The 13,136-nt window shown below is 35.8% G+C and overlaps 1 protein-coding gene across 2 annotated transcripts in view; it reads left to right on the top strand.

Moving 5' to 3' along the window:
- RNGTT (RNA guanylyltransferase and 5'-phosphatase) overlaps positions 1-13,136 on the top strand; it is a 171,126-nt gene that overhangs the window by 116,442 nt on the left and 41,548 nt on the right. Inside the window, exon 14 of one of the 2 annotated variants that reach the window (XM_083857734.1) lies at positions 8,765-8,818. The exons of the other annotated variant lie outside the window; for it this stretch is intronic. Coding sequence (XP_083713860.1) covers positions 8,765-8,818 — 54 coding nt within the window. The remainder of the gene's footprint in view (positions 1-8,764; positions 8,819-13,136) is intronic. 2 annotated transcript variants of the gene reach the window in all.

Below are 13,136 nucleotides of genomic sequence, written 5' to 3' on the forward strand. Positions count from 1 at the left end.
GTTGGTTGGTTTTTGTTGGTTTGGTTTTTGTTTGTTTGTTTTGTGGTATGTGTTTGTGGTTTTAATTTGTTGCTCAATGAAATTTTATTGTCTGTTTTTTTGAGTTTACAGATATGTACATTTTAAACTATGTTCAGAAAGGAACATTATTATAGGATTATTACAGACCTGAAAAGTATTTTTCCATGGTGTTTGAAATCAAAGAATTGTGGGAATGAGTCCAGAGGAGACCCTAGAGCTGATCAGAGGGCTGGAGTACCTCTCTCACAAAGACAGACTGAGAGTTTGGCTTGTTCAGCCTGGAGACAGGAGAGCTTCCAGTACCTGAAGAGAGGGCATCAGGAGAGCTGGAGAGGGCCTGTTTACAAGGGTCTATAGTGATAGGACAAGGGGGAAAGCTTCAAACTGAAAAAGGGCAGATTTAGATTAAGTTTTGGGAAAAAATTCTTAACTGTGAAGGTGATGAGGCACTGGAATAGGTTGCCCAGAGAAGTTGTGGATGCCCCATCCCTGAAGGTGTTCAAGACTAGGTTGGATGGGACTTTGAGCCACGTGGTCTAGTGAGCGGTGTGCCTGCCCTTGACATGGGATGGAACTTGATGATCTTGAAGGTCCCTTCCAATCCAAACCATTCTGTGATTCTATGAAACATGCATTTAAAGGGAAAAAAGCTCAGCTCAGATGACTTCCTTGCCTTCTGTGCTGTAGTTCAAAGAATAATAAAGCAAACTAAAAGGAAAAAGAAATTATCACCACGGCAAACAGTCTGGACAGACAAAGATATTATATATGTTTCTACTCTTCATTGGTTTTACTCTGAGCATTTTATTACTTAATTTTCTGACAACACCAAACTCACAAAACATAAAAGAAAATATATAAGCACTAAATAATGAATATATTAAAGATAAAAATAAATCATGGCAGTCATAGCTCCAAGACTACCATTCAGTTTGCTTTGATACCATCAGAATGTTTTGAAATTGGTTTAGGAATTAGAAGCCCAGCTTTTTGTATCTTACTGAATTCACAAGTACTTTGGAATCAGCAAAATGTGTCAACAAAATAAATTACTCTGATGCAGATTGTTTGCATTTCTGCCATAACAGTGTTATCAATATGGTATGCATGTAACTGTGGGCTTCTGAAATACAGGGAGATTATCAGCAATTTCATCTTCCCTTGTTGATAGCAAAGAGAAACTCTTGGTACATGTGCTTATCTTACAACTTCAGAGACACTAGAAAAGAAACCTACTTAATTCTTTTTCAGGATAATTACTTAGTATCTCTGGTTTTGTAGGGGTTCAGGTTGTGATGATTGACTTAAAAAAGCTATGTATGTGTAGGATGAACTTTAAAAACTTAACATTTTAAGGGACATTCTAATTTTGAGGAAATAAATTGGATTTTTGGTATCTATTTAATGACTTGGGATGTGCCATAGGTTTGGTAAATCACACTTGCTGTCTTTTTATCTAACACCCAGCTTGTAGCTTTTTTTTCTGGGGAAAGATGCTTGTCCTGCTGTAGAAGCACATTAAAATCAAGGAGGCTATGGGTGCATATATCTGTCAGTGGGAGATCACTTTGCATAATTAGGGCGTGATGGGTCAATGATAGTGGAGAATCTGTGCTGTTACTTACCTGAGCAATAGGGAAGAGAACAGTAGCTGTGGCATATGGAGCATGTGCATATACTGCACTTTGAGTGGGAATTTGTAAAAAGTATTTAACAGTTTTCAGTAGAGTTTTGGTTCCATCTGACAATGTCATCCTGCTAGAGGATCTTAAAAAGGCCAAAATTCCTTATTTTCATAGTTTTTATGCTTGTTTGCTTTTTACAAAGCAGTCATGACCGTGAGTGTGAAGTACAAGCATGGTTTTGTACTGAATTCTATTCTGGAATCAACTTCAAAGCTTTTATTTTAAACACAAGGAAGATATGTACATTCACAGGAGCCACTGGATTTTTAGCATCATTTTATATATGAGAAATAAGCCATTATTTTAACTTTGAAACACAGATTTCCAAGACAATAAACTGGTTCAGCTTCATATGAAATTATTCAGAAGTTTTAGGGTAAAGATCTACATACCTATATGCATATGTGTATGTATATACACACACACACAGGTGACAGCTAGTACATTTTACACTGGAAAATTAACAACAAGCAAAAATGTAAAGGACTCTCATTGTTATGAATTGAAACGACTCTTTTACCTTCTTCGTGTTTACATATGGGAACCCTATCTACCTTTTATCACACTTCTTAATTTTAAAATTTATCCATTTTCTGATTTTATTAAATCAGATTTTCTTTTTTCTAACTTTTGCTCTCTTTATGCAAATATATTTCTTAACTGGACATCCTCCACTTCTTTTTAATATTTTATAGCTTTATTAATAAGGTTTCAGAGCCTTAGTTTTGTGTTTTTAAGGTAGGTAACTAAGCGGTTCTTCACCTGTACTCTACCAGCCAGTGTTCCATGGGTTGTAAAAGTGAAGATACAAAAGTATGTGAACTATTTGGGGCTGAGGGGAGGGGTGTTAGAGACAGTTCTAATGTTTTTGAAAGGTTAATAGCATTATTATTCCTTTGCTAGTCATCCTATCTGTTGTCAGCCCTCCAGCCTCTGAGAAGTATATGGTAAGAAGTTTTTTTTTTACAGAGCTTTAATGAGGTTGCTATTACATCCCCACAAAAACAATGCATGTATCTGTATCAGTTTTCAAGATGGGAAAAATGAATTATGAAGTGGAGAGAAAACTCTCTCAGGACAGCACGGTGTGTTGGTAAGAAAAGGACAGTCCTCAGCTGCACCCAGCAGATGGCATTTTCCCCCCTTATAACAACTAAATATTTTCAAAGCTATAATCTTTGGCTATTTTCATACTTAAAGCCTTTTCTTCACAAAGTATTAAGATTGCACTATGAGCAAATATTTATCAGTGGATTATAAATTAAATATAATGTGTATATCTCTAATTATAGGATAGAGAAGACTGGAATGAGAAGAGTGAAACAGGATAGTGAATTTGATTATTTTATTTTTTCCCCCTCAATGGGAAAATGTCAAAACTGTCATTTCACACTGATGTTTATAAAAGCACTTCACTGTTTTGGTAAATGTTAAAGCATCAAATATCAACTTCTTGGGATTTTAGTCTTTTTTTCTCAGGAATACAGAATTCTATTTGAAAGTGGATATTCAGTTGCAGGAGATCTCTGGATTTGTGGAATAGATTAAGACAGTTTCAAAAGTGAATTGGATATCTCCTAATAAAGCCTCTGTATTATTAGCTCCCTTTCAGAAGGGGAAATTTCCTATGGACATGGTTAACTCTTCTCAACTAAGTATCAGTAACATTCTGACTTCCTAATTTGTAATTAAAATTATCTGAACACAGTTCTGGATTTACTGTTGATCATTCTGGTCTCATGCAAGAAGAGAAGCAGAAATTACTTGAGCAGGATGTTTGCACTTGGTTTCTGCACAATGCTCACTTAAAAAAAAAATCTTCACTCGTTACTTGTATGTTAAGAAAATTGTGTTTCAACAGGTGAATTCTGTATCATGATAAACTGGAATAATGTTTTGGTTTTAGGAGAGGCGTTGGTATGGCATGCAAATGCTTTCTTCCAGCTAAAATAGGCCACAAATACAGCTTGTTTTAACAGCAGAAGTATTAAGCTTTGGTTATTTTAATTTCACCAAAACAAAATGTTCAAAATGGGTCATTTTTCTCTTTTGTTCAGCCATTTAATAAGATACGATTAATGGTTTCTGCATTGTGATAATTTCTCTGCTGTTTACTTTAGTTTTGCTCTCATATTAAAAATAAGAGGAAGCTATTACACAACTTAATTTTTTCATGTATCATATGCCACTTTTTTCTTTGTAGTATTCAGATACATACAGTATGAAGGAATTTTCCGTGTGTTTTCTGAAGATGATATCCTGCCTTTTTCAGAGATTAAGTTGAGATTTTTTGATGTTGTTTGGCTGGCAAATTTTGTGGTTTGATAAAGCCTCTATGGGCCAAAGGCATGCCTATGTCCAGACTGTGGCAAGAGGAGGGGTCATTGTTTTACACTCGTAAAACACTTTCATTTGAGTGAAAGTAAACTGGTCCTACATATTTAAAGCATGGTATAACAATGTACCAGTTACTTAAAAACTTGACAAGTTTCCTGGACAAGCCTGAGGAAAAGCCATGAACCTTATTGGCTTCAGAAAGGAGCGAATATTGAAATTATAGGGCAATGTCTGTTCTGCTGCTTTCCCCTGTATAGACTGAGGGTCATTCATTTCCCAAAGGATTTTGTACAGCATTTGGTCCAAAAGTGTTTGTTACTGAAAGCTGAGTTATGGAACTGATGACTCCTCTAAAATGAAAGTTTCATACAGAAAGATTTTTAAACAGTCTAGAAATGCATAGCATAAAGATGTTATAGATGTAGACTTTGCAGAGTTGCTTCTCTTTTGTGATTTTTTGCCAGGTTATTATTTTAACAGTGTGATCTAGTTATGTACTCTTGTTTAATGATATATCTTCTTGTTAAGAAGGCATATCTCTGTCAATGCTCAACTTGAATTATGCCTTTCATTCACTAAATTTGACTTCATACAAATTTCTTGCAAAACAAAGCATAGAAGATGTTTCTGACAGAAGGGCAAAAATTTGGTAACTATCTAAAGCTAATTCCTATGATGTAATAACTCCAGAATCACATATTGTTCTTTTTTTTTAAATTTAAAAAATCAAATAGGCTTCTGAAGCTCTAAAACAGCAATTTTGTCAACAGAGAAGTTGGTGGCAGTTTTGTTTGGTTTCTTTTGACAAAGCCTCATCCTCAAATTTAATTAATAAAGGGATCTGAAAAGACAGAAATACAGAAGTTATGGAATGATACTAGCAGTGGGAAAGGTGAGTGGCAGGAAGAAGCAGGGTGGAGGAAACCTAATTCTCGTGAACTTCCTTCTCTACCCTCATTTTAGGTAATCTATTATTTATTTGTTGGTACCTATGGATTGGTAGCTATGGTAGCTTTCTACTCAAGTTTGATATAAGTAAACTAAACTAACAATAAAAACACCCCAATCCCCATAACTCTGGGTTCCTGTAGATACCAACCAGTTTTCTCTGTAAGGCAAGACCACTGATAAACTTAGACGAAGGTGAGGTTTATTGAAAGTGGAGAAAGGGTAATGTATGCAGTATTTCAACTGCAGTACAGAGAGACTAACTTGGATTTACAGAACTGGCTGAGGTATTGGGACAGTTGTAGAAAATATGCTTGTGCCATGTATGCAAGCTTGGGAAAAGTTGAGGGTTACAAAACTATTTTTTACTGACGAGCTCTCAAATGTAAGACTGCATACTCTTTCCTCCCTCAGACTATTTTAGCCTGGGCATCTTCATAACAATTTAATGAACAAGAATTCTCTAGCTTCTCCAAAAACCCTTATTCTTGCATTCTGATCCTAAGGAAAGCAATGTAATTTTTCTTTCTCTTAGTTGTCAAATACAATAATTATGTTCTGTCTTAGCTTTGATTGATTTATATTGGAATAAAATGCCTGTTTGCTCTCTGATAATAAATTTTAAAGGTAGTGTTGAAAGTAGCTTCAAAAAAGGGGAGAGATAAAGATTTCTCTGAAGGAACAATTGAAACTTGATTTTGCAGTATTTGTATTAGTTGTTGTCTGATTGATATTCTTTTCTGCTTCAGGAATGTGTTTGCATATAATGTTAACTTAGAGTTAATTATTCTTCTGTGCCTTTTGAATTGATCATGGATAAGACTTCTTCCAGTGTAAATGTCAGGTGTGAAAAATTAAAGCAATATTCTGAATTTGAAATCAAATATTTAGACCAAAAAAAGTAGAATTGCAGAGACTGTCATTGTAATCCCATTGTCACTAATCTGTGCATGTAAAATGTAGCCAAGGAATGTCCAAAAGAAATTGAATTCTTCCACAAAGAGTTGACCCCAGGGGCTCTACTGGGACAGAGCACAGATCTGTAGTAGCTGAGTAAATGGAATAACTTCAACTGCTCCTAAATTGCAATTCTTTTAAGAAACAAGGTTGTAAAAAAAGATATGAGACACTCAGCTCTTAGGTTTCCTAGCTGATAATAAACTTGACAGCTGGGGTATGTTAAAATGTAGGTTTCCCATCATCTATTACAGTAATATGTGCTCTACCAGTCTGCCCTTTTCTCTCTTCTGTGTCTTCTCATTACTGTGTCACTTTTCCCAGATAGATTCAATTTTGTGTTCCTGCTGAAGTTTTATTCATTTTCCTTTACTTCTCTCACCCATATTTGCATGTGAGTCTTCAGGGTTGGTTTCCCAGTAAAGGTGATTTTTTTTTTTTTTTGCTATCACTGCTCCAAAGTGATTAAAGTCCTGGTTAAAATGCATAGAATTTCCATGAAATAGCTGAAATTTCATTCCTGTATGCCAATTGATAAGTTTTTCTCTTTGATGGTCTGAAGTTCTAGCTGGTTTATAGGAAAAGGCAATTGCTTATATTTTGTTATACTTATCATAGATATATTAAAAATACCCAAATTTCTAGACATCAAAGTCTTTCTTCATACTTGAGATTAACTTGCATACTCCCTTGTTTTTTCTGGCTGTATTGCTTAGCCTAAGAAAACAAACTACTTTTTCTTAGGGATTTTGTCCTACCCTAAATCAAACCTGAATTAAATTAACAATTTTTATAATGAACAGTGTGATTTTCTTTCTGTAATACCAGTAGTTACTTGCAGTTAACTATATTACTTTAAAAGGCTTATTATCCATACTGGTACCTAACAAAACCACCATGAAAATTTTCTGCTTGGAAAACCACAGTATACAGAACCATGTTGCACTTATTTTTTTAAGCAAGCTTTTTTTAGCAAGGGTAAATTATAGTCCAAGAGGACATGCAAAATTTCTTGGAGTAAAAAATTATGTCTTGGAGGCATACTGCAAAATGGAAAAATGCCCCTGCTTTACTGTACATTTGTTAATTATTAAGTTAATAATTTACATTACATAAATCTTCTCAGAAAAAGGTGAAAAAAGAGACAAAGCAGGTCATCCTGATACCAGCTAAATCAGTGGTTATCAGCCAGTGTCTGGAAGTAACCAATTTTTTGTCCTGTTCAGTTCGCATTTAATCATAATTGCACTTTCACTAGTGCCCTACATAATAAAAATTAATCATTCAGTACATTAAATTAAAAGATGCTCTCTTTCTGTAATAATAATAATACAGAAATTTTAGTAAAGAATTCAATTATTTTTCTCACAGTTTATAGAAAAGATACATTTCTGCAAGTTGCTTATCACACAGACTTCAGCTTATTTGACTTTTTAGAGAGTATGTCACAAAATGTAATAATAATTTTAAATAAAGTCTAAAAAGCTGGCATTGGAAAAGAAGAATACTGATAGCATATGAAGAGCTTGCAAAATTATTGTATTGGACAAAAAAAGCGTTCTAGAAGCAGTTCCTTAAGATGGAGCTTCCTGGTCCCCTTCCTCACACAGGGTGGTAGGTCTGTCTGCGTGGGATTTCTTGAGGTGTGAACTCAGATGTGACCGTGTGCCAAGTGCCTGGCAAGGAGGGAGCCTGGCTAGTGCCCTATGTGGGTTTAGTAGCTGCCTCAGGTTTAAACTGGAGTGGAGGGTCATGGCTGCTGAGGAGAAACTGGAACAGTAGTGGTGAGCCTTGGAGCAGTGTGTGGAGCAGAGGCACCTTAGAGGGTTTTTTTTGTTCCTAATCCTCTCTGCCTTCCATTTCTTAGCATTGTTCAAGCCGCCATCATCCTAGTGCATTCCCACTCCCCTCCTGGTGGCTCTGATAAAAGTATGCTTCCCCTATAAATTTGGGAGTTGGGATAAAAGTTCAGAGAAAGAAGAAGGGAGAGGGGTGGGTGGAATGTATTAAAGGGACATAGACATCTTTAAAAGTCTGTAGAAAACAAAACCAAGGGGCAGCTGAACATTAAAGTGAGAAATAAAGGAAAGACAGAGAAATGGATAAAAGGGTTACTGGAGAGGATGTGGCACTTCTGAAGTGAAGCAGAGCACCCTGATACAGGGCAGTGATTTCCCTCATAGAGAAACAAGCCTTATGGGTGAGGGTACAAATTTTAAGGTGGGTGTTTTTTTTTGTTTTTTTTTTTTTTTTTTTTTTTTTTTTTTTTTTTTTTGTTTTGTTTTGTTTTGGTTCTGGTTTTTGTTTTTTTTTTTTTTTTAAATTCAAGTACCACACTAGAAACACAGGGCAGCTTTCCTGTAAAAGCCTTGTAGATTACAGATGCAATAATGAGTATCACAGCATTGTTAGTTGATATTACAAGATAATAGTCCTTTATTTTTTCACACCCAGGAAGGCTGCATGTCTTAATACTTCAGAATGTGGAAGACTACATTTACGTCTCTTAATACCTGAAGAATTTCTGTAAAGGAAATTTCATTTACAAGTTTGTGTACGACTATGCTGAGGGATTTAATTTTATAATTGACAGAGGAACTAAATCTTGCACCATCCATAAAGGTTTTAGCAATGAGCTTGAAGCACTCAGTAGAATTCATGAGGTCTCTGACAGCCTTGCTACCTTATTTTGGGTGGTAGGTTTGTTTGCAGCAGATGGCTGTTCAAGCATTCTGCTGGTGGCACTTGGGTCTGGATAGAGTGGCAGCTGGGTCCATATCCTGTATTCCAAACAAACAATTTGTTGTTCATTACAGGCTTCACCTTGGGATTGCAATCTGCATAGTCCCCTATGAACCCATACCTAAATGGTTTGTATTGTAATTTAATAATTTTTCTGGTTGTGCATGATTAATTAATAAAGTATTTATTTTGAATAAATGATTAAAGCGGTGTGGAGAAACAGGAAGAAAAAGAAATCAGTTGGAGTGGTCTGGCTGTGTGCATACATATGGCTAAGGGTGCTCTTCCCACGGGGGATCTTTAATAAGAAGATGGGAATTTTCGTACTGATTATATCTCTGGTCAGTGTAAACAGGTGAATTTTCTATTCTCTGTTTTATTTTAAAGGGAATTTTTTAGTCTTCTAGATGTTTTTATTGTGCACATGCGTGTCCAATATCTGTTTCTCTTGCACACCAAAGCAGCATCTACGCAGCTTAATGTTGTGTTTTGTGTTTACATATTTATCATATTTGAATTCTCACTCAGTTGAGTTAATTCAATAACTCCTTGTTCTTTTGTTACAAGAATTAAATACAGATCACCTTTGGTTTGCCCTGCATTGTGAAAAGGATACTGTTTCCAACTGTTTTCAGGGTGCCAGTGGGGTCTTGCTACCCCTGGTGTGGCATGCAGGGCACTGGGAAAACCAGAAAACTGTTGGAGCATCTGTGCTGTCAAATGAAGGGCAGAATGGGGGAAATTATAGCCAGATGAGATCACCCCATCATAACTTCCCTGCCAGTTCTTTGTCATGGTTTTTCAGTAGTAACAACTTGTTAAAATTGCAGAGAATTCAAATTTCCAGCTCTGCTCTTATGATTTAGATTAATTGTGCAGGACAAAAGTCTGGAGATTGGGGATTTTTAGTGAGTTGATTGGGGTTGTGGGGTTTTTTTGTCTGTTTGGGGTTTTTTAATGTGTGGGCTTTTGTGGGGTTTTTTTTGGTTGTTGTTTTGTATTAGTTTGGTCGTTGTTTTGGGTTTTTTTGTGTGTGTGTGTGAGTTTGTTTGTTTTTGTTTGTGGTTTTTTGTATGTGTTGGGTTTGTTTGTTGTTTTAGTTTTTTATTAGGAAGATCAAGACAAAGGAATGACAAAACTTAACATGGAAAGAAAATTCAGTGAGCTTTGAAGTCAACCCTTTAAATGTTAGGAAATGACAGAATTCTAGTTGATAGGCTCATTCACATTATGATACATCCCTTAGTTGAATGGTGTAAGTACCTTTCCCTCATTCATATACGAAAGAGCATGCATCATTCACTTCAGAGGAAAGTAATGCTAAGGTGGTATGAGTGATCCTAAATACAACATCAGCTTCCTTTCAAAGTGATGAACTTTGTAATCTGCCAGCCATTGCTTCATAACTTGCTTCATCAGCAGACTTTCTCTGTTCATGGCTTTTTCTGATTACTAATAAATATATCAAACAGTCTGTTATATAAATTGAGTAGTCACTTGGCCTTTGCCTAGATGGAAACTGACCATTTACTCTGCCTGTCCAATCTCAAGCAGGATTTGGTCCATAACAGTAAGAAGTATCTTCACATATAAAAGTACTTACTGCCTAGTTTTATGGTTCTTTAAAAATAAATTACTGTGGAGTAAGACTGTAACAGATGCCTTTTGGCAGTCTGAATCGATTATGTCAGTGTGCTGCCTCTCCCAACCCCCTCTACTTTTCAAGAAGTCTTTCATTAAAATGATCAAAAGAGAGGCAGATGCAGCCACAGTGTGAGTGCAGGGGATGTGCAACCTCCTAAGTAGCGCTGCCATGTGTAGCCAAGGTAGGTATGCTGAACAATGCTGTGCTAAAGGGTAGGGCTCTAGGAAGTTTGCAGAAAATACCCTATTTCTGTGTGTAAGATTGAATTGGATTTTTTAAAAATAGCAATTCAGACCTTCCATATTAAGAAATGTGAGAAATCTTGGGTATGTTGCATCAGGATTTGGTGATTTATTTCACCTTAATTATCAATATAAAAGCTTTCCTTTTAGTACCTCCCTTTTCTGCAGAGATTTCATTTTGGTGACAAAACCCCCATGTTCCTGACTAGATGCCTTTATTTTTCTGGTGGATACAAGCAAATCCACTACCTTTTCTTCAGTCTCCCTCTCTTTCTTGGTTGTTTCCTGTATTTCCACGTGATCAAGGGAATCTACTGAACAATTTTTTTACCAGTTTTCTACTTTGCTTGATTTTTTTTATTATTATTATCTCATTTATTTCTTCTATATCCTACTGGTTGTTAGAAATCTGTTTTTCTTAAGTAGCTCTTGAAAGACTGAAAATGTCTTTGACTTTAAAATATCTATAATGAGACTTCATATTTTATTCAAGTCTCGTGATACAAAGCTTCACATTGTGGTATCAATTCTTCACTTAATTCTGGTAGTTGAATTTGCTGTATTGTGATGTTTGTTATATTTTGAAAGATGGCCAAGGTGAAAAGACCCTATGGGGTCATAAACTAGAATGTGGATTTATGGTGTTCCAGTGAGGCCACTGCAGAGCTGTGTGAGTGCTCTTGCTTTGTGATACATGGATAAATCTGGACAGACTTGCATCACAGCCAGTGTCAGGCAGATCTTTCAGCAAATCGGGAATAGCTCCTAACTTCTGTCCTATATTTCAGTGAGATGAAAGGGATGATATTCAGAAAGAAAAATTGATGTTTACGATCAGAAATAGATTCTAATAGTGAAATCTCTTGAACTACGTAATAACCTCCCAAAGGAAAAGGCAAGCAGCCTCATTTTCCAGATAATTTATGGCCAGCCTGGCCAAATTGCTCATTATACTACAGGGAATAATATTCCATTGGTGGAGGAATGGGCATGATTATTTAATAGGTACTTTTTGTTTCTACTTAATTTTTCTTTCTATTTTTTATGCATAGGTTATATGTAAATGTAGTCAAAATGCTTCTTTATGTTATTTGCCTGTAAAAGAAAGCCAAACATGCTTTGGACAAACATTAAAATATTATCAGCACTAGACATAAATGCAGCAAACAAAAAGAAGTGCTGTTTGGAAACATCTGATATTGTGGCTTTATTTATCAAGTGCACAAATGTGCCTTGAAAAAAATCTCCCTATCTCTAGGAAAGTGTTTGTGTACAAACACTCCCACCCCCCTCCAAAAGAACTCCCCACCACAGCCAAACACTTTTTCAAAAACTGATGCAAATTAAACCCTACTAATTGAAAGTACACTTTTGTATTTGTCAGTTTATTCTTCTTGATGGTCTAGAACCATTTGCAAACTATTACCTCAGATATGAGGTCACTTCAGTTTGCAGTTTCAAGCCCTCTAAATGTATTTTTTATTTCATTTGGTATATAAGAGTGGTGATTTTCATTGTTCAGTGGAAGTATGTCTTTCAAGGATCAGTTACTGCCAAGATTCCCATTATCAATAGTCAGTGACAGATAGTGATTTACTGTAGGGAGTGAGGTGGTGCAGTGAAGCCTTTCAAGTACCACACATAAGAGCTCGAAGGGCAATTAGCACATAACATTGATATTGTTGCCTGAGTTGCATGTGCTTGAAAGCACCATGCTTATTAATATGACAAATGGCACATGCTATTGTAGTACTGTTGTGGGAGGGCTGAGGGTGTTAAATTCAAGTCTGTAGTTTGTGCTACCCACTGCGTTTTTCTCTGGGAATACTGTGTAAAATACACTTTTATGTTAATTGCAGTCACCATTAACCTGGCCTGGAGTATTCTGCAAATTCAGAAATCATGGAATAAAAGAGGTTTACTTACATTTCTGGGGGGTTGTTTCTTGTAGAGATGAATTTAGCATTACAAAACTCTTTATGATCTCTTTTTTTGCATTTTAATGTACTCCTTCCCAACCTTTTCTCCCTTGTGTTCTAATCCATGGATTTTTGCTGCTTACTATGTAAGCAGCAGTGCATAATATTTCTTTCAGTTCCCTCATAACTTTTTTCACTTTGTGCTCTAATTTGAGGAAGAATGTCCTAAATCAGATATACAGTTTATTTACCTATTCCTGACCATGATGATTATACTAGAACAGCTTATATTTGTCCAAAAAATGTTTTCTTGCTTGCATGGTGGGTAACAATGTTTGTTAGAATGTTTTCATAGGCCAAACAGCTGGTTTGGTAAATGCACTGTGGAAAGCAGGACACAGCTCTTCTATCTTGCCTGTGAAGCTCCTGTGTTGCCATTGTCCTTGTTCTGCATGCACTGCTTCTGTAGAACTGTCAGGTTCTTGAATCTCTATACTTCTAGAAAAAGATGAAATGCAGGTTGTTTGCAGACCATATATGCATGCCAGTTTAAATTTACAAGCACTGTTATTAGCATTTTTCAGAACTTGTATTGGATCCTTTTATGTATTTTAAAATATTTCATAGTACCTAGTGGAGT

The sequence above is a fragment of the Zosterops lateralis genome, assembly GCF_965231275.1.
Source record: "Zosterops lateralis genome assembly, chromosome: 3".
Lineage (NCBI taxonomy): Eukaryota > Metazoa > Chordata > Aves > Passeriformes > Zosteropidae > Zosterops > Zosterops lateralis.